Consider the following 22,345-nt stretch of genomic DNA (forward strand, 5'->3'; position numbering starts at 1 on the left):
TCCACCGGGTGGTCCAGGGACACATCCCAAGGTTCAGAACGGTTGCTCCTCAAGATTGAGTTGAGACTGGTTGGTCCCACCAGTCCAAGGGTTGAAGCACTGCTGAGGACCTTCGCAGATCAGGTAGTCCAGCAGGGCTTCACCGGGCTAAACGCAGGGAGGGCCTCTACAGAAGTCATCCACGGATCTTCAGTCAGCTGTTCTTGTACACAGGATACTTGGCTCCAACGCTGATCTGAAGAAAAGGCTGCAAGATTACTCTAATCCAAGATTCTCCCTGGAAGCAAGTCCAAGACCACCAACTGTAAGAATCTGCACTATTAAAACAGCCAGCAGTGATCAAATTAAGGACCACTGTGGGTTTCATTCATGCCACACACCTAGACTTACTGGGACAAGACAGTCCCACCCCTGGACTAGGACAAGACAGTCCCACCCACTTCTGGGCCATACACACACAAAGACATCAGAGACATCAGAAGCAGCAGCTTTCCCAGGAAAATGCATGACCTGGCAAAACAGGAAAAAGGCCAAACAACAATATGGCTAAAGACCAAGCAAAAATCTCGAGCTGAGGCCATTTTAGGTCACTAGCCTTGTCCAGTATCCATACGCAGTAAACACAAACGAGCTCACAAGAAATAACACAACAATTGAAAAAATATGTTTGTTGCCACAAGCTTGTCTTTAGGCACATGAAAAGTAACCAAAAATCCCAAGTGTAAAAGACCAGGATGATACGAAAGTAGACCCACTGCATTTTAAGATGCTGTGGGCACTGTTAAAGTTACCGAAAAGGTCAAAGGTAAAAAGACAAAAGGGAAACAGTTTCCCAGTACTGATAGGCTGACTGACTGATCAGTTTCCCCATAAACAGGGGCGCCACCAAGGGGTGGCCAAGGGGGACCACGGACAACCTTACAAAAACACTGGCCCTCTCCGACCGGCCCATTCAGTCATGTGTATTTGTTTTGGTGTGCCACCTCAAGATTTCCAGTGTAGCCACCCCTATGAAAAATGTTGGGGGTGCTAATGATAACAAAATGAGCAAATGGCCAGGGTCGTGAAGCTGAAGGCTTTGCTTTCCTGTAAAAAGTCATGACAGGTTCAAAACCAAAAACAAAAGCTAAATGTTTGCGGGTCCATAGCGAAGTTACTGGAAGATGCATCTTTCCTAACAACAACCTAAAATCTGTCCACTAGGACAGATTTTAGAAATCCCTCTTAGCAGGAACCCCTTCATTGGTCTGCACCTTTGTGTTCAGAGCATCTTCGCAGCTCAATATACTCTGTATAGGAAGGCAGAACTCTGAGGTGAAGGTTAATTGTATTTTCCCCCAGTTGGCTTCCTCTAGGTCCTTACCAATTCAATTGTGTGCATGGTGAGACTGTACTCACTTCAGTATGAACTATCCGTACTAGCAATTGCTTACGTCCTTCAGCAAGCTCTCTGTGTAGTGTATATGTTGCAATGAAACAGTTCAACTAAAGTACATTTGTACCCACGTCCATGAGTGCTTTGCTTTAAGCTGTGGTCGAATTGCACTTCCTACTTTCGTGCCCGTTTGGGGATTCTTTGAGGCTGCTTGTGATGGCAGTTGGCACACGCATTCTTACACTGTGTGCTGCCCTTCCTACCTGGGGACATAAATGGCACTGCTCTTTTCGTGATCCCAGGTCTGGACATTGGTCACGGCCTGCAGCTCCACCCTTGCGGTTTTTCCTTGCCGTTCCATTGGGTCTTGCAGCTGGGCAGCTCGTCACTAGTGTAATAAGGGGGTTTATTCAGTGTAGTACCTGAAAACATCCACATTTTACAGCCTCACTGTAATGCTTCCTCATTCAACTGCTCATCTCTGATCAAATGTTCACTCCGCTGCGTAACCCAGCTGAGGGTTCCAACCGCTCAGGAGGAGACGTATAGTTCATTCATGTTTGACATGTATATTGATTAATTGCTTTAGAAGAACAAGTTACTTCTAGTTACTTCTTACCTGGTAACGTTCTTTCGATGGGATGTTCCTCCGACGTAATCCTTATCTTTGATAGATCATCTCCCAGCTTGTTGCCCTCGGAAAAAAATTTCAGTAGAGGGCGCTGCGTGTCTACATCCCTTGAGCTGGTGTCCCTCAACAGCCTCCGTATCGGCGCTGACGTCATCACGCGTATAAATAGACTCGCGCAGCGTCCGTTGCTCAGTTCCATTTTGACGTTAACAGTTGTTTTACATGAATTGGTTATTGACCTTGAAGGAGCGTAAGCTGCAACCACAAGGGAAGCATTACTGCGGGGATGGATGGGAGGGGGGATAAGGAATAGTCAGAGGAACATCCCATCGAAAGAACGTTACCAGGTAAGAAGTAACTTGTTCTTCGAAGGGATTGTGTCCTCCGACGTATTCCTCATCTTTGATAGACTCCCATAGCAGTGGTGTGTAATTGGAGGTGGGAGTAAAACACCATGTTTCCTTTTAGGAATGAACAGAATGTAATATGGTTTTGCCAAACCTAGTCTCTTGACTAGAGGAGGAATCCAGGTTGTAAAAACTTGTGAAGGTATGTGCGTACGACCATGTGGCAGCCGCACATATGTCTCGAACCGGAACCCCTCTTTGGAGGGCCGAGGAGGCTGTGATATCCCTGGTTGAATGAGCCCTAAGATTTTGAGGAGGCTCTTTCCCTGCTAGTTTGTAAAATTCCAGAATGGCCAAAATAATCCATCTGGAAATGGTTTGTTTTGTTATCGGTAGTCCCAATTTGTGTCCTGAGTAAACTACGAACAGTTGGTCTGCTTGCCTAATCCTAGCAAGTCTGCTGATGTAAAAGCTTAAAGCCCGCCTTGGGTCCAGCCTATGTAGCCTTTCTTCCTCTTTCCCCGGATGGGGAGGCGGATAGAACAAAGGTAAGGTGATTTCCTGAGTGATGTGGAATTCAGAAACCACCGTTGGGAGGAAATTAGGCTTCACCTGTAGGACAATTTTGTCTTTATGAAATATTGTATGAGGGGGTTTACAAGATAGAGCTTGTAATTCGCTCACCCTTCTAGCAGATGTTAAAGCCACTAATAAGACAGTTTTAAGGGTGAGAAATCTTAGCGAACAAGAGTGGAGTGGTTCGAAAGGAGTACCCATCAGGAAATTTAAGACTAAATTTAAGTCCCATAAAGGAACCTGGAACGGTCTTGGAGGGTAGACATTAGTTAATCCATTTAGAAATTGTATTACTAAGGGTAATTTGAAATATGATGGCTCCTCTGCAGTGTGCTTGAAGATCGATAGCGCTGCGAGATAGCCCTTGATAGTGCCAACTTGAAGGCCTGAATTTGCCAAGTAGAGTAGAAAGGATAACACCATTGGTGTACCACATGAAAAGGGGTCGATATTCTCTTCTCTACACCAGCTGCAAAATTTGTTCCAACGGCAGCAGTATAAAGACTTTGTTGCTGGCCTTCTGGTCGAAAGCAACACCTCCATGACGTCATCAGGGAGGTCCCAATCCTTGTATCTCAATCTTTCAGAAGCCAGGCGTGAAGGCTGACGGTTCTGATGTCTGGATGGAGAACCTGACCTCCCTTCTGTGAGAGAAGATTCTCCTTGAGTGGAAGACGAATTGAGGGCAGATGGACATGTCCAGAAGGTCCGGGTACCACGTTTTCTGGCCCAGTCTGGGGCAATCAGGATCATGGTCCTCCGGAATCTTCTCAACCTCCTGATCATTTGAGGAATGACAGGGACTGGTGGAAACGCGTACAGGAGTGGAAACTCCCAGTCCAGTACGAAAGCGTCTCCTAGAGCTCCTCTCGGGGGAAATTCCCTTGAACAAAACAAATCGCACTTCCTGTTGGTACTGGTGGCGAACAGATCCACTTGAGGGATTCCCCAAAGGGCGAAGATCTCCTGAAGGACTTCCTGAGCTAGTTCCCACTTGTGGGAGACTGTGCTCTGCCTGCTCAGAGAGTCTGCCGTCAAGTTCTTCACTCCGGCTAGGTGAACTGCCGATAGAGAGATTCCTTCTTGAATTGCCCAAAACCAGAGCTGCATCGCCTCTCTGCACAGTGGCAGTGATCCTACGCCTCCTCTTTTGTTGAGGTAGTGCATGGCCACTGTGTTGTCCGTCATTATCAGGACATTTTTCCCCTGTACAGATGGCAGAAAAGCTTTCAGCGCTAGTCTGATTGCTCTCAGCTCTAACAGGTTGATATGTAGTCTGGACTCTGATGGAGACCAACGACCGCTGATGGTCAAGTCGTTGGTATGGGCTCCCCACCCTGTGAGTGAGACATCTGTGACTACTGTTATCTCCGGCCATGGTTGCCAAAACAGTTCTCCCTTCAAGATGTTTTTCTGGCAGGCCCACCACTGAAGGTCTCGAGCCACCTTGTCCGGAACCTGAAGGAGGTCTGTCATTCTCCCCGAGAATTGCGACCACTGAGTTCTCAGTGCCCACTGAAGAGATCTCATTCTCAGGCAAGCCTCTGGCACAAGGAAGATGCAGGATGCAGGATGCCATGAGGCCTAGCAACTTCAAAAAGTCGAAGGCTGGGAGACGTTGGGCATTTTGAAACTTGGAGACCATCTGCAGAATATCTTGAGCCATCACCTCTGGTGGAGACATTTCCCAGGGAAGTGTCCAGGACCGCTCCAATGAACTGGAGTCTCTGTGATGGTATCATCTGTGACTTCTTTAAATTGAGGGAGAAGCCCAGTTTGTGAAGGAAGTGGCAGACATAATCTAGCTGAATCTGAGCCTGTTCCGGAGATACAGCTCTGAACAGCCAATCGTCCAGGTAGGGGTAGATGTGAATCCCTTCCCTCCTTAGACTTGCAGCCACTACCGACATTAGCTTGGTGAAGACCCTCGGAGCGGAGGTCGGAGGTCAGCCCAAATGGCAGTGATTGATAATGAGCCGCCAATTTGCGAACCTCAGGTATTTCCTGTGTTTGAGATGGATTGGCACATGGAAATAAGCATCCTGGAGGTCCAGAGATACCAGCCAGTCCTGGAGCTGGAGGGCCTGAAGAATCAGAGAGAGTTACCATCTTGAACACCTTCCTAAGGAACTTGTTCAATTCTCGTAAATCCAAGATAGGTCTCAGTCCTCCGTCTTTCTTCGGTATGAGAAAGTAGGGGGAGTACCAGCCCTTATTCCTCTCCGCTACAGGTACCGGTTCTATGGAACCTTTCTCTAGCAGGTCTACAATTTCCTGCAAGAGGAGCGGATCTGGAACTTTCAGAGAGCTGTTAGCCGGTGGATGACTCTGATGGATGCGTAGAAAAGGCAGGCAATAACCTTGGGCAACTGTCTCCAATGCCCAAGCATCTGACGTAATAGCCTGCCATTCCGTCAGATGTTGAGTTAACCTGCCCCCTTACTGGTGTCTTGTGAGGAGAGTCCTCAGAGCGGTTTGGAGGCGGCTGATGCAGATGCCGAGGGTAAAGAGGCACCTGCTGCGGCTTTTGTATTTTTACCCCGTCCACATCGGGTGAATTTTTTCTGACCCCTTTGAACCGGCTGTCCTCTGCCTCTTCCGAATGCAGAATAGAAGCAAAGGACTTAACTCTCCAAGAGGTTCCTGAGGGGCGATATGGTGTCTGACGGATTGCAGCTCCCAGGGATTTTGCTGCTGCTTTTGATGTTTGTAGTTTTTCTAAACTGTCATCTGCCTTCTTACCAAACAAAGAAGAGCCATCAAAGGGCATATTCAACAGTCTGCTTTGCACATCTGGAGCAAAACCAGACTTTCGCAACCAAGCAAATCTCCGGGTTGTTGTACTTACCGCCATGGCCCTGCTGATGCTGTCAGCAGAATCGATGCCAGTTTGAAGGGATTCGCACCTAGTGTCTTTACCATCCTTGATGATGTTTAGGAACGCTTCCCTTTCTTCTCCCTCCGGGAGGCAGTCAGCCGCTGAAGAAGCACACTCCCAAAAGGTGTGGCTGAACCTTGCGAGCGTACAAGTAGCATTGATTGATTTCAGTGCCATGCTACATGCAGAAAATACTTTTTTGTCCATAGAGTCATATCTCTTATCATCCCTGTCTTGTGGAACAGTAGGGTAAGCTGATTTACTACCTGATGAAGTAGCTGCCTGAACAACCAGACTCTCCGGAGTTGGGTGTTTGGATAAATATTCAGGGTCAGTACAAGACACCCTATATTTAGCTGATAATATTTTGTTAACCGCGGGTATTACCTCCGGTGTTTCCCAGTTTGCCAATATTCTCCTTTGTAATGCCGCATGAAATGGCACCACAGGATTCTCCTGTGGACCTTTGATCAAGATGTCTGTGAGGTCGTCTTGCTGAAAAGCAGGTGAGGGTGTGGACCAACCCATAAACTCTATTATCCTTGCCATCAAGGTTCTATAAGGGGTTTCAGCATGTTCCCCTGGGTCTGTTCTGGCAAATTCCACTTCCGGGGAAGTGTCCAACCCACTTGCTTCCTGTAAGGATTCTTGGAGGTCTTTCAACCTACCTTCCCTCAGAGGTAAATTCCTCTGGTACAGGAGTTGCAGATCCCTGCAACACAAAAGGTCTTTCCTGATCCGAATCCTCCCCTTCTTCATAAATAGATGATAAGACTCTGGAGTGATCAGGTCTTGAAAATGGTATAAATCCCATTTCCAGAGCAGAAGGGGCCAAATTTGTCATGATTGGCTGAGAAAACGTTGACATTGTCGATGCGGACGTTCAAGGCTTCGAAGCCATCGAAAAAGGCGTCGAGAAAGGTGGTAGAGGCCTCGAACTCGAGAGTATCGGAATCCTACTCGAGGTTGTCGACGACATTCTTGTGATCGAGGCTCTGGGTATGGCCACTGGCTGTGAGGTGGCCGTGGGTTTGTCCTTTCTCGGCGTCGAAGACGGCGGCGACTCGACTGACCTGTGCATCGAAGAACCCTTCGATAATGGCGTCGAAGACGCCGATCTATGCGTCGAAGGGATCTTCGACGACGGCGTCAAAGACGCGTCTTTGCCTTTACTCGAGGGTTTGTGACGCTCTCAAGTGGCTTCTTTCGCCAGGCGCTGTGACTCGCGGCATTTTGATTTTTCGGGTCTTTCACCCAGGGTATCACCCTCAGCAGTCTTCGAGGGGGGTCGAGGCTGCTTTCTCGAAGACGCTCAGCATCTTTTTCCTGAATTCCTCCCACTCAGACTGAGAGCTATGTTTTGTGGGGCAGGAGACCCTTTTTGGGGAAACGGAAGAAGACGACGACGAGGAAGGGGATCTTTGACATCTCTTTTTTGAATGCTTAGATCTCAAAGAGTGATGGGAACTGCTTCGAGACATAGAACGAGAATGTCTTTTGTGATGGCGAGGAGACGAATGTCTCGACTCCGCCGAGGAAACTTTCGAAGAAGTTTTAACTGCCTTACCTCTCGCAAGCTTCCCCTTATGCTCTTTCAAGGCTTTCGCCATCATGGACATGCAGTCCTCGCACTCCGAACAATGATGCTCGATTCCCAGGCACCACAAACAGATCCTGTGAGGATCCGTCAACGACATTTTCTTTCCACAGTCTCGACATTTTTTGAAGCAGGAACGTGGGGTCGTCGGTTCGGGTGAGGAAGCCATTGAGTACGAGTCTGTATTCACGAGGAATAATGAAGTATATTTGACTGAAGAACTGAGCAACGATACTCCGAGGCCCCACGAAGCGCGGAAAAACAGAACTAAGCGACAGACATTGCGCAAGTCTATTTATACGCGTGATGACGTTGGCACCAATACGGAGGCTGTCGAGGGACATCGGCTCGAGGGACGTCGACGTGCAGCGCCCACTACTGAAAATTTTTTCCGAGGCCAGCGAACTGGGAGATGGTCTATCAAAGATAAGGAATACGTCGGAGGACACAATCCCTTTGAATGTAGTTATTTGATTTTATCAGTTGTATCTTGCATTCAGATTCTTTGTATGTGCATATGTTATGTTAAATTGACATATATCGCAAACTGTTACCATTTGCATGGTCTCCAGACGCTCAAATGGCTCTGTAAGAAAGAGGGCAGAGTGGCTTAGTGAGGGAAGAGGGTTAGGAAAGAGGTTGTGCTCTTCTGTTGATGCGTGCAGAACCAGGAGAAACAGGCATCTGTGCGTGTCTGCTTTCTACGTCGGTTCTGACTGTGTGCACTGACTTCTTGTATCCGGAGGGCGCCCCATATGGAAATTATTTCATGAAACCTGTGTACTTCTATGGACGGCTGCTCCGAAATAATGTTTAAATATTTCTTATCCTCTTCTACATCAACACATCCCCAATATCTGCAGTGTTTTATCTTGTGTCCTGTCCTCTTATCTTTTTACTCCTTTTCCCTTGCCGGTCTGGCTATCCCCAGTGGGGCATAATACACCAATATCCAGCTAGGTCAGGTACACTGTATCCACTATGGTGGCTATGTGGAGCAGTACAAAAGCCTAACATAATGTGCAATGTCGATTATTGCGTGCTTGTGTGGGACTTATTGTACCTTACTACCAGCTCCATCCCCTCTTAAGAGGGGATTCAAACTGCACAACCACATTAAAAGAGGGATGTGCACACACAGTAGATTTGGTTTCTTTGAACCTCTCTGCATATTTCCTCATGCACTGAAAGTAGGTGTAGGTGGCATTCCCAATATGGGAAGTTGAGTATCTCTTTGGCATAGGGGCTGGGGCAGCCCTAGAGTAGAGAGATTGAGGGGGGAGGGTATTGAGACTAGAAACACTCTGGACCTTGTGGGTTATGTTTTTCTAAAGTACAACTGGTGTGGGACTTCACAAGACTTCTCTCGGTATTAGGGACCCAACTCTTAACATAGGCTTGTATACACAAGCCGGTAGAGTGGCTAAGCAGCCAAGCTTCTCTTAGCGAGTTATGTGAGCTGTCGAGCAGTAGAAAGAAATCAGTGCATACATAGACACAGGAAAACACTTACTCATTTAGTTATATTAAAATATATTTAAATATACACAAACAAATCTAAAATTCAGCAACTAGCAATAACATTGAATTAGAAACGGAATCAAATTATAAAAAGGAACAATAATGCAGTTTAGTAACTTTCTATGCTTTACATATCCAGCACACAGAGTGACGTCAGTTAAGGTCAGTAACAGCACTTATATGTATCACCTTTTCAAAACTGAGTTTGGAGGGAAAGTTTAAAGTTAGAGAGAACACAGCTAGCAACTATTAATAGCAGGTATACTCTCCCAGAGGGATGCAGGCAGTATGTTTCCTAACAATAAAAGGGTTCACAATTAAGGTCTATGGAGGAACGAACATTGCCAAAGCCACTAGGATCAAGAAGATGGACCTTTGGGAAACCAGTACAGTTGAAGTCAAATGGACAGTTCCAATTCTGATGAATATCTTCAGAGGAAAGGTTAGTTAACCAGTCAGTGGTTCATGAAGAAAACACATGAGCTCAAGGGGAGCCTTCCTGATAGAAAACAGGCTGTAAGGACTGCACAGTGGAGTTGAGGTCAATCCTCAATTGAAGAAAGCAGAACTTCTCAAGCCAGGAAGCCCCACAGTACCTTGAAAATGAAGAAAAAATGGAATGGTAGATGGCTTCCTTCTAGGTGCAACGTTGCAGACCCCGACTCCAGCTCCTTGGTCGTGGTGACAAAAGGGGGACCTTTGGTGTTCTTCTGCAGCAGTACTCAGGAGAAAGGGTAGTCAGCAATGGATTCAGTTTACTTCAGCGGCTCTTTGTGGTTTTGGCACCTTTTTTAAATTTTTTAATCAAATATGATTTTACAATACAAACTTTCTTGCAGACTCGTTAAACAAAAGTCAGTCAATGGTTGCTTGTGAATTGCCGTTTCATTTGCAAATTGTTATACATGACTTGCTTCTTGTTGACAGGCCTTGCCATTGAGTAGATTCTGATCAATGTATTCTAACATTTTGGCCGTTCCAATTTGCCAAGTAGTTTTGTCGCCTCCAATGATCCTACACCACCATGTATTTAAAATGTCAAAACCAGCCATTTGAGACAAATACTGCTGAAAAAAAACGATAAGTAAATGTCTTTTTGTCGCTTTTACGGGTTGTGTGCTGTTGTCACAGAATCGACAGCCATTTGTTTGGGCTTGTCCTCTGATGTGTATTATCTCATTTGTTTTTAATAGATTGAGTCGAGCTCGCAAAATTAGGTCTCGGGCCCGTCTGTTCGGAAATTGCTTAATGAAACTTTGCAACTCGTTTCTTTTCAGCGTATTAGGTGGTAAATGTGAAGTGAGCTGTAATTCAGCGGTGGTATCAATTGTCTTTGCCCAGTCTGCATCTTTGATTTTTCGTAGAATTTTACATGGGTTTCCAATGAGTTCTTCTTCATCTGTTGCAATTTCACCTAACACGGCTAGATTTTCTTCTTGCCACGCTGTTAGCATGACACAATTTTTGGTGTCCATTTCACGCTTGATCATGTTAAATATCTTGTTACTGTTGACCATCCTGCTCTTCCTAAAAAGCATGATAGTGTGGCAGGTCACTGAGCATGCTAGTGACTGGAGTCTTAGTTCCCGACGAATGGCCGCCCCTGATGTAGAGTTTGGTAATTTCAGCACTTTACGCCAGAATAAGGCCTCTAGTTTTGGCCATATTTTCTTTGGCATCATGGGCATTGCCTCCATGCCATATGTAACCGCCAGCACCACCTTCATTTTGTAGTAGAAGCTTAGTATCGGCACGAGTGAACATTTCCCGAATTTTCTATCACTGACCTTAGCTTGAGCCACTAGTTTGTTCATCTTAGCATGCAGTTCATTTTGCATTGTGGTTTCTTGACATAAACTATCTAGGAACACTCCGAGATATTTAAATGAGTTAACAATCTCGATTTGTCTTTGACCCAGCTGCCAGTTGAAATCGCTAGGCTTTTTGTCGTGATTTTGAAAGATCATGATTTTTTTTTGCTTGTGTTGATTTCTAGGTGATTGATCATGACATACTGTTGGAGGGCGTTTAGTTTGCGTTGCAGCCCTATTTGCGTCTGATCGAATATGGTAAGATAATCAGCGTCCAGAAGGTGGCCAATTTACGTTGTTCCGATTTTCGGCGGAAAGGCTCTTACTGTTTTCGCAATTTCTTGAATGTCACCGATGTAGGTCAAAAAAAGAGCTGACGCCAGCGGGCACACCTGCTTCACTCCGCGCGTGCAGTTGACTTCCGCTGACAGTTCGCCTTCCCGACTAAGACGGACTCTCATTGTGGTGTTGGTGCCTTTTTCTTAGTGCCAGGAAGAAATTAATATCGTTGGTTGGATTCTTTTTGATTACTTGGTCCTGAACACTGGCGAGGGGACTTTTGGTGAAGATTTCCTGCCTCTGGCGGTCCACATGGATGCCTGCTAAGTTACTCCGGGTTCAATCTTCAGAAGGCAATGCACTCAATGGTACCCCAGGTATTGGTGTTCTGCAGCCCAGGAAAGTTGCAGGATGTCAGGTTAAGGCCCAAAATCACAAAGGTCTTGCAGCTAGTTGGTCCCACCAGCCTAAGGGAGAAAGTTGTCCTTGGCAAATCTTCCCTGTCACCAGGATCTCTGCTGCTGTTGGCATCTCTGCTCGTCTTCTGCTTCGGATTCCTTGTTCCAGTGGTCGAGACTGCCTGTAGTCCCAAAATTCTCGCCTTATATGCTGGAACCGAGTGATTCACTCCTAGGGAACGGTCAGTCACCTGGGGGTCGGCTGTCCTCCAACACAGCCCGACGGCCAGCTAGTACTGGCTTCAGCCAGGCATACCTACAGACAAAGGACAGGGAAGTTTTGGGATCCTCCCTCACTTCCTGCCTTCCCAGACACACTGGAGCCAGGGCGGGCTTCAGGGCTGAAGCCCGCCAAAGCAAAACTCACAAAGGATTCAAATCTACTCTAAAGGATAGAAGAACATAAGGATCTGACAAACGAACAATGGAGAAAAAAAAGGCGGCCCATTTTGGGAAAATGGTCACCCATAGGTGCTGTACTGTGGATTGGGGTTGTTTGTTCATCTGATAATTGTTTGCGTTGAATTGTCCGCAATAAATCTGCTTGCATTAGCAATCATGTGAGAATTGGCAGTACCCAAAATTTAAAACATTTAAAATACTTTTAATGATAAATATTAACCTAAAATGCGCCTACACCGACCCCACTCCTCTACTTAACTGCTTGCTCAACTCCACGTCCCTCTGCTGCGTCAGACCCGTCCCTCTAACTTGGGTCGGATCCAATGCTGCAAGGTCCCTTTGTTCTTGTTTTTCCTTTTATTTTGGTCCCCCGCCTCCACATTGCATTGTATTGTATTTGGTTATTTATATAGTGCTCTTTCCCCATTTGTATGGCCTCAATGCGCTTTGTGGTTGGAACACCCTCAGTGACCGCAGTCAATGTGGTGGAGGTTCTAAGGGTTTAGATTAAGAGATGCGTGTGTGCATTTTAACAGGCTTAGGACTTGGGTGGTCCACTAATCAGCCCAAAAGGTCAGGCACGTGGGTGGGCGCTGTTGGTGTTTTGGGACAGAGTACTATTTTTGAGAGATTCAATGTGTGTCCAGCTATGCCGAATTTTCTTTTTGTTGCTGGTTGCTGTATACTAGTGGCAGAGGTATGGAGGTACGTCAGGTGTTTCAGTGTGGACGGCTATATTCGCTGCTAGACTGGAATGGCATACGATGCTTGGATGAATGCCCATGCCTTCGGCATGCGTCAACAGACATGGTGTAAGGTATATGTACCGTATGCTTCCCTGTAGTTTGGCTGCAGCGCCCTTTATCCAGTGTGGATGGCATAGTCTCATTATTTGCGGTCTCTCTGGAGCTAAAGTCTGAGCAGCGAGGGTGAGGATTGTTGTGGTTTGTTCCCTGGTGTATTTTGTCGAAAGATGATTGTTGTGCATGGGGCAGTAGTTTGTCATGACGAGCTGATACAAATGCTGCCGTTGCCCTTGCCATAGTTGGAGGAGGAGTAAGGATTATAGCGGTGTGCCTCAGTGAATGCAGCTTACTTCCATGCAGTATACATCACGTAGGATTAGTGTTGTGGATGGGTGACAGTTTGTCAGGATGAGCCGCTGCAAAAGCTGCCGGCATCTGTGCTGTAGTTGGTGTAAATGGATGTTGGGTTCTGCAGTGTAGTTTAGAGAGGGGGATGAGTTTAGGAGGTTGTTGGGAAAAGCCAGGTTTCTTGGGCCTTACTGAATTTCAGGTTGATTTTCAGTATCACAAATGTGTAGGGGTATGGAGAGCCAGATGATTGGTGCTTGGATGGAGAAAGACGATCCACCCAGACTGGAGGAGTTGTGAAGTGGAATCGCTAGGCGATATGCTGTGCGAGATCTGTGATTCTTTGAGGGCTGGTTGAGTTTTGGAGGAATTCCAGTCCGGTGTTGTGGATGGCGCGGTGGGTGATGAACATGGCTTTAAAGGTTGTGCGTTGAGTAATAGGAAATCAATGGAGGCCCTTTAGTGTAGGGCTGAAGTGTTCTCTGGGGGGTAAGTTAATGAGCAGGCTTAATGCTGCATTTTGGATTCTTTGGAGTACACGTTCAGTATGTTTTATAATCTATCGAATAGTACTGTCCAAATTTGGTCAAATGAACCATTTCATCGATTATAAACAATTTGGCTAATAGCCTGTACTGCAGCTGAGAAATCAAGCCTGGTAGTAACCTGCACAAAAGGTAGTAAAAAGTAACCACTGCCACCAGCCATTTAAGTTAGTCACTGTAACAAAAGGTTACATGGGGAGTGGGAGAATGAGTTACAATGTAACCCTCCACCACCTCACATAATGTGGTGTGTGCTGGACCCACAAAAGAAAAGGTAAGACAAAAGTTACCTTACTATTCTTGGGAACTGTAGTTCTCACAAGAAAATGCATTTAAACAAAGAGAAGTCCAAGGGGCTCCTCAGTCAGTGGGTGCCAAGCTAAAAGCAGATACCTGGATTATACATATGGAGTTTACCAAACTCCATAAAAATCCCAGTCAAAGAAAAAGAATGAGTGAGTGGTAAAAGGTTCCACTCACTCAGGAGATTAAAATCAAAACAATCCAGAGTCCAAAATAAGTGCTGGGGGTCTCTCAGGTTAAATGGAATTAGGAGAGAAACTGAAAATTCTCCCTAACAGACCTTTCCTTCAACAATGATTGAGTGCACAATTGCCTGATCAACTTGCCCAATTTGCAGTACAGATGGACAAGCATCTTACCTTTTGCTGACAGACGGCCCTTTCATGTACTTTTCTTCAGCTTTCTTGTAATCAATTCTATCCAGTGCAGAAATAGCGTAAATGACAGCCTGGAAGGGAATAGCATTATGCACAGATAAACAGCAGGTATAATGGATGGCACACACAAACTGTAAGGGCAACAAAAGTCACACATAACCCATGCCCCCTCTGCAGAGACAGTCCTCACTTTCTGTATCCCCTCAAGATGTCTGGGCCCCACAACACCAAGATGGGAGGCATGATGAATCCCCTGCAATGGAGGGGAAAACACATGCCTGCAACACTCATTGGAGATGCCAATGTATTTAAAGGGTGAAATTGGAGTTCCAATTTTAGACCACCTTGTTCACGTAGATCAGTAAACTGTTAATGCTCCATTGCACCTGCTTGTGCAAACTCGATCAGAAGCAATTTCCTAAATTAAGATTGCCATGAATACTTGAATCAGATACCTTTGAAAAGCAATGCTCATTTATATGGGACAAGATACACAGTGAAATGGCTACCAGATACAAATAGGATTAAATTCAAAAGGGCATGTTTGGCTTTTAAATGCCTGCAACAAACACTAAAGTATATTGGGAAAATGAGTTCAGCATGAGCGAACCTGGGGCCAAGATATCCAACCTCCACCTAGTTAAAGTCACTATAATTAAACTAATATCCAAGGGTGACCAAGAATGTCTTTGAAAGACTGATCTCATGCTCCATTTCCGGGAGTTAAAATGACATGCATTACTTTCCGTAATAGCATTTCTGATGATTGCATCTGCTTAGATTGACATGCTGTGCATATGGTCCGACAACCAGCGGTAACCGCAGAGTATTGGATCTTGTCTTTCGGGGATCGAAACAGGACGTCGGCATAGGCGTTTCTGTAACACTATCCCTATCATGACGTGTAGTTTACCCAAAATCCCTCACGCGCCGAGGTCCCTCTGATTGTATTTCTTCTGCCATGAGGGAGCCCAAGGCTATAGTGAGTGAGTACATAAAGAGAGAAAGTAGTAAGACATCTATGCTCCTTCCACCATGAGCGGGGATGTAGGGAGGGCGCATGTGAATCTAAGCAGATACAATCATTAGAAATGCTATTACGGTAAGTAATGCATGTCTTCTGATGCTTGTTAATCTGCTTAGAATCACATGCTGTGCATAGACTAGCGAGCAGTACCCTGAGTTGGTGTGTTATGTGAAGGAACAGTAGAGAAAATTGTCTTAGTACTGCTTGTCCCACCTGAGAATCAGACCTATAATGAGTATCTAGGCAATAGTGGTTTGTAAAGGTGTGTACAGAACTCCAGGTTGCCGCTTTGAAAATGGACTCTAGGGGAACATTTGCAATGAATGCCCCAGTGCCCGGAGTAGAATGTGCTCTAGGCTTGAAGGGCAGTTCCCTCTTAGCAAGAGTGTAACATAGTGTGATGCATTTCGCAATCCACTTTGAGATAGCTGACTTAGAGACAGGATCCCCCTCTCTACCAGCTGCCACTGAAACGAAAAATTGGTTCATTTTCCTCAGTGGTTCCGTTCTTTCCAGGTAAAACATGACTCCCCTGTGCACATCTAGTTTGTGTAGGCTTCTTTCGGCCATGCTAGTGGGATTCTGGAAAAAGGTAGGTAGTTCAATCGATTGGTTCACATGGAACTTCAAGATGAATTTAGGCGTGAATCTGGAATGAGTGCGCTACCTTATCCCTGTGGACTGTAACAAAGAGGTCTAGAACAGAAAGGGCCTGTAGTTCACTAACCCTTCTGATAGAAGTGATAGCCACTAGGAAGGCCGTTTTATAAGTAAGGTCTTGTAGACTTGCTTTATGCATTGGCTCAAAGGGAGATCCCACGAGCCTGGTTAAAACCACATTTAGATCCCATCCAGGAGTTAGGTGAGAAATGGGAGGATAAATCTCTTAACCCCTTCCATAAAGGCCTTAATCACCGGTATCTTCCACCACAACACGTTTTGTTGTGATGCGGTGTAGGCTGAAAGAGCAGCCAGACAAACCTTCAGGGAATTGAAGACCAACCCGATGTCCAACAAATGGGTTAGGTACAGCACAATGTGTGTGGGCGAGCAATCAATGGGATTTACGCCCTTGGTATTACACCAGATAACAAAACGTTTCCATTTGCTGGCCTAGCAATAACGGGCGTTAGGTTTTCTAGCTTCCCTGAGTATGTCCATGCCCCTCTGAGGGAGCTGTATGTGTCCAAACTCTATGACCTCAGGAACAAGGCTGGTAAGTTCAGAGTTTGTGGGCATGTGTGTAGGGTCGCCCCCCTGTCCTGAGACAACACGTTGTATGGGCAGGGTAGTTTTACTAGTGGGGAGAGAGACATTTCCATTAGATGAGCGAACCAGGGTTGGCGGGCCCACCAGTATCATGGTAACTGGTTCCTGGTGCATCTTGTGCACTATCTTGTTGAGAAGGGGAGTCGGGGTGATAGGGGGGGGGGAAGCGTAGACAAATTTCCCTGATCATGTTATCCAGAGATCGTTCCCCTTGGAGCGGTTCTGGTGGTACCTGGAGGCGCAGTCTTGGCATTGGGCGTTCTCCTGAGTCGCGAACAGGTCGATCTCGGGGAAGCCCCATTCTGCGAAGACGTTGGACACAATATCTTTGTGCAGACACCATTCGTATTCTTTGGGCAGAGGGAAATCTCTGCGGAGCACGTCTGCCAGAAGATCGAGTTTCCCTGTAACATGTTGGGACAACAGAAACATCTTGTGTTTGAGAGCCCACATCCAAATGTTTTGGGACAGCTTGGATAGCCCTGGAGAGTGAGTGCCCCCCTGTTTGTTCAGGTAATACATGGCTGTAGTGCTGTCTGTTAGAATCAGCACGGTCTTCCCTTGTAGTTGCATCTGAAAAGCCTTTAACGCCTTGAACACCGCTAATAGCTGCAGTAAGTTTATATGATTTGACTATTTGTGGGGACCACAATCGATGCGCTGTCTGCTGAAGCAGGTGAGCCCCCCACCCCGTGAGAGATGCGTGTCGTGAGAGTGGCTTCCACTGCTGGGGTGGTGAAGGTTTTCCCCTTCAGAAGGTTTTCCCTTGACCACCACTGCGGGGAGAGAACGAGGGCTGGCGAGACAACTACCAGATCTTCCCATTTTCCGCTGGCCTGACACCACTGGCTGTTGAGCCACTCTTGCATGGGACGCATGCGCAGCCGAGCGTGGGGAACCAAGTATATGCATGACGCCATCATTCCTAGCAAACGCTACATCATTGAGGGATCTGAAAAAGTATGTTCTGAACCCTCTCGTTGGAGGGGAAGATGAGGCCGGCTTTCGTCCGGATTAGAGCTCCCAGAAATTGTTTTATTTGACTGGGTACTAAACTGGATTTTTTCTCATTGAAAGAGAAACCCAGACTGAACAGAAGGTCTACAGTCTTTTGGGTGTTCAAAAAACATGTGTTGTACGAGTCCCCTGTTATGAGCCAGTCGTCAAGGTAAGGGTAAACCGGGACGGATAGTCTGCGCAGATGTGCTGCTGCTACTGCCAGGATCTTCGTGAACACCCTTGGCGCCGAGGCAATGCCGAAGGGGAGTACCTTGAATTGTCAATGCCTGTCCTCTATCATGAACCTTGTATATTTCCTATGTGCTGGCAACATTGAAATATGAAAGTATGCATCTTTCATGTCCAATGTTGCCATGTAGTCCCCGTTTCAACAGTGGGATCACCTCTTGTAGCATTACCATGCAAAACTTTTGAGGTTTTATGAATTTGTTCGCTGGGCGCAGGTCTAGAACAGGCCGCATGGTGAGGTCCTTTTTGGGGTGCAAGGAAGTACACTGAATAAATACCCTCGTTTACCTGAAGAATAGGGACGGCTTCTATGGCGTCTTTTCCCAGCAGAGCTTCTACCTCTTGATTCAGGATCTCCAGATGGTCCGGTGAGAGGCGCTGAGTGCAGTGGTCTGACTTGTGGAGGTCGGGCGAATTCCATGCAGTACCCGTTGGCGACCGTCTTTATGACCAACTGGTCTGAGGTTATCCTCTCCCATGCTGTGTGGAAAGATGTTAAGCGCCCCCCGACCGGGGTGACATGGGAGGGGATCTGGATCTGATGGTCATTTCTAACCAGAGGCTGTGGCTCCTCTAGGGTTAGGGCTTGCTGCGTCGCTGATCCCTTGGTGGGTAGTATGCAGGGCTTCCTGATGTTTGTCCAGCATTAAAGTTTCCCGTGCTATAGTAGGTCTGACTTGCACGGGACTGCCCTCGAAAGGACCAACGGGAATTACCTCCCCTTTGTGGGGAAGGTTTTTTTTTGTTGATAAAACATTTTTATTATCATTTGATTACAACATAAACAAAACAACCAAAACCAAAAAGGGAGGAACAAGAAAGAGACGAGGTAGTTACATCCACTAGACCGGCCCGGCCCACCTTACAATAATAATTGTCTTGCATCACCATCTTCGTGGAGTACGGTCACGGTTCACCTCATAAGTGTTCAGGGTGATGTCCCCGGAGTCCGTATACTAGGGTGGGGAAGGTTTTTGAGTAATTTGTTGCAGAGACTCTTTTTTTGGCTGTTTCTAGGACCTCATCGACCGCCTTTCCGAAGAGGTTAGTTTCTTCAATGGGTTTGTTGATGAGAGCGGCTTGTGTTTCAAGCTTAAAACCTGAGTTAAGAAGCCAAGTGTGCCGCATAAGTAAAGTGCCCTGGGCCAGAGACCTGTCTGCTGTTTCAGCCGTGTCCAGAGTGTTTTTTTTTATCACATTCTGGTTTACTTGCCTGCCTTCGGCCACAATGGTGAGAAGCTTGGACCTGACGTGTTCTGGGACCTCCTGGAGACCTTCCTGTACTAGGTTCCATTGAGCGTCAGCATAACTCGCCAGCAGCGTAGTGTTATTCGCTATGCGCGTGGTATATGCAGCAGCCGAGATACCCTGCTTACCAAAGGCATACACCTCTTGGATTTTCTACCCAGAGGCACGTCCACCGTAGCAAGGGGTACTCCTGCCAATTTCCGGGTGTTAGTCACTACCAGGGAATCGGGGGTGACGTGCCCTTTAATGTTTTGAGGGTCCGAAGGACCTGGCCGAAATATTTTTTCTACTCTTGGGTTCACCGCCCGGGTCTGAGCTGGTGACACCAGGGAGGGGTCCAATCTTCTTTTAACAGAATTAAGGAGGGGAATGGCCTGGCTTGAGGGGGGTTTCTCCTTGAGAATGTCTTCTACAAAGTCCTGCTCAGGTACCGCCTCTTGACTAGTGATTTGAAAGTGATCTGCTGCCTTCCTTAACATGGCATTGAAGACCATTTGGTCATCTACAGGCGAGGCCTGGCGAGCCTGGGTGGACGGAGGAGAATCCAGGCATAGAACATCAGTGTCCTGATCTTGCAGGGAGAGCGTCCATGGGTCCGTCCCAACTTGCTGGGTTTCTTCCCAATTGTCTGTGGCATCCGCCTGGTCCTCATTGTAGCCCTGCAGGAAGGAAGGTTCTTCATCTTCACTGTACATGTCCTGATAAGTATCCATCTGAGCCATGTCTTCATGATGGACGGGGACCGAGGGCTGATCTTCTTGGAAATGTGAAGCAGATTTAATATTAGGTTCTCCACAAGATCTTTTCAGGGAAGGATGCTCTGAAAAATTGATAATTTTTTCAAGATGATCCATGCACCCTTCAAATTTCTCCCTGGTCCACTTAGAGGAACCAGAAGGGCCTACAGGTGGAAAAACGTCGTCTTCCGCCCCTTGACGCCGAAATTTGTCACTCAGGGTGTTGCAAAGAGGCTCTTCACTGTTCTCATAGGTCTTGCGGAAATCGGGGCACCATGGCGTATCTATAGATTTGTCCGCGGCCTGCCCCATGTTTTTCAATGGAATAGGTATAAGCCCAACCGCCTAAGTAATTCTTGCGATACTATGTTCAATTACCGCCGAATAGGTGTGGGTTAGTGGGTCCGAAGGTCTATTGGTAGATTTACCACCTACCGTGGCGTTAGAGGGCCTAGCGGTAGGTTTTTCGCCTTGAGGCCTAGTCATAGTTTTTGGGCCTACCGGGCCTTTCGGGACCGTCTGAGCGTCGAAATTCTGTGCTTCGACGTGTAAACCTGATTTAGGGGTAGCGTCCTTGTTTGTTCTGGAATGCCTAGTCGCAAAAGGCTGCTGCGGATGCGGGAAAGGCTGTTGATCTGAACAATCGGAGGAATCCGTCAAAATTTTCAACGATCCTGCGGGCCCTTTCACCTTTTTGAACGTACCCATCGAAAAAAGGTAGAGGGGTTGTGCGTTTAGTGTAATGCGTTCTTGTACGCCCCTGTCCCCGGGTATTGTCCCTGAAGCGAGACTAGTGTCAGGCCTTGAAGGGTCAGGGACGGGCGTGGCAGACCTAGAGGTGTCCGCCTCAAGGTCTATCACATCCGCAACAGATGTTTGGTCATCGGAGGTGCCCCATCACTTTCGGCGGGTGTGGTAGTGGTGGGGGAAGAGGGTTCCGCCTGCGACATACCGTATGCGGCCCACCGCTTTACACAGCGCTCCTTAAGGGTCTTAGGGCGAAGGAGTTTACAAGCCACACACCTCTTCTCGTCGTGATCCAAGGGGAGACAGGAGTTACACATCCTGTGATTGTCCTTCCACGGGTATCTGACCTTACACACTTCGGGTAGAACCTAAAAAGAGTCCTTTCCATAGCGAAAGGGAAAGATGACCAGACCTAGAGGGTAAAGAGGGAGAAAGAGGAAAGACATAACGAAAATATGGCCACCTCGTCCCCACTCTCCCTACTGTGAAGGCCGGCCAGAGGGCCCGCCCACGTGGATGCTTCAGCCGCCGGATCGTAGGCATCGAAATCGACCGCCGTAGACAAATCCCCCGCAGTCTTCGTCGAAGTTGTTCCTGTCGTTGAAGTGACAAAGGGGAATAACCGACAAGTCGGTTTAAGATAAACAATGTCTCTTATGTCAGAGCTTCGCTATAGGGCGACCAGTTATCTGGGCAGAAAAAAACAATCTGAGGGACCTCGGCGTGTGAGGGATTTTGAGTACTCTACACGTCACGATAGGGATAGTGTTACAGACACGCCTATGCCGACGGCCCCTTCCGGTCCCCGAAAGTCTACTCCGCAGTTACCACTGGATGTCGTCGGATCATATGCACAGAATGTGATTCTAAGCAGATTATTTTTTATTTTGGATTTATAGAGCGCACTGCAGCCCACAGGCATCGAGGCGCTATAACGGATACTTAAGAAGGCTTGCAGATTAACAAGCATCAGAAGTATATTTTATATAGCAAGCCAAATTCTTGATGTTATAAACCTTTAACAGTATAGTAGGTTAGTAGCATCTACATATTCTCAATGGTGTGCAGTGTATTATACAAGTACCCTTAGTGAGTATTCTATATAATAGTTAGACGGTTATGGGGACTATATTGAGTTCACCCTTTAGAAAATAAATTAATATTCCAACCGCTCCTTGTACCATTGTGGCCACATAACCACCCTGAATCAGTCTGCCCCAACAAAGCATCCCAGTGACGTACCTCAGGGAGGAGTACATCCAGGATAAATCGTATCATGTCTCCGTTAATTAGGGTCTCAACTTTGCTGGTCATCTTGTCGCAGATTGTATGCAAGTAATCCACCACCAGCTCCAGTTGCTCCTCATCCTCTAGGTATGTCTCGACACACGTAAGGTAACGGCTAGGGTGCAGAAACTCATACAGCCAGCGGGATTTCTTCTCCCCCTTCAGAACAGACAGCAGGTGCTTATCAGCCCTCTTCTCCTTGACAATATACTCCACCAACTTCTCATTGGCTTTATCCCTGGCTGCTCGAGTGCGGTCAGGAAGACACTTCTTGGCCAGATGCGATCTGGTGGGCGTTAACTCCACTTGCGAATCTTCTGTATCGGTCTCCAAAGTGGGAAAGGTCAAGTGGAATGGTCCTCGCTGAATTTCTTTTCTGACTGGGTAGCCTAGTAAAAAAAGTCTATTGTCAGTTCAGACAGAACACAAACATGTAAGATTTTGCAGGAAGCAAACATATACCTCTATCTGATTATTCAGAATGCTCGTTTAGTTTCCTATGCTTACCTCATCCCCACTGTCAAACTCTCTGGATATTTCACTTTTGAAACCATTTTGTAGGCATCTAACCACATGCGAAAACACATA

The 22,345-nt window shown here is 46.8% G+C and overlaps 1 protein-coding gene across 2 annotated transcripts in view; it reads right to left on the reverse strand.

Annotated features, from left to right (window-relative positions):
- Positions 1-22,345, reverse strand: part of PWWP3A (PWWP domain containing 3A, DNA repair factor) — a 653,378-nt gene that overhangs the window by 79,430 nt on the left and 551,603 nt on the right. For both annotated transcript variants that reach the window (XM_069646781.1, XM_069646772.1), the window contains exons 12-13: positions 21,713-22,146; positions 14,177-14,265 (exon numbers count right to left, since the gene is read on the reverse strand). In XM_069646781.1, coding sequence (XP_069502882.1) covers positions 14,177-14,265; positions 21,713-22,146 — 523 coding nt within the window. The remainder of the gene's footprint in view (positions 1-14,176; positions 14,266-21,712; positions 22,147-22,345) is intronic.

Source organism: Ambystoma mexicanum, chromosome 1p, assembly GCF_040938575.1.
Source record: "Ambystoma mexicanum isolate Mex_15411 chromosome 1p, UKY_AmexF1_1, whole genome shotgun sequence".
NCBI lineage: Eukaryota > Metazoa > Chordata > Amphibia > Caudata > Ambystomatidae > Ambystoma > Ambystoma mexicanum.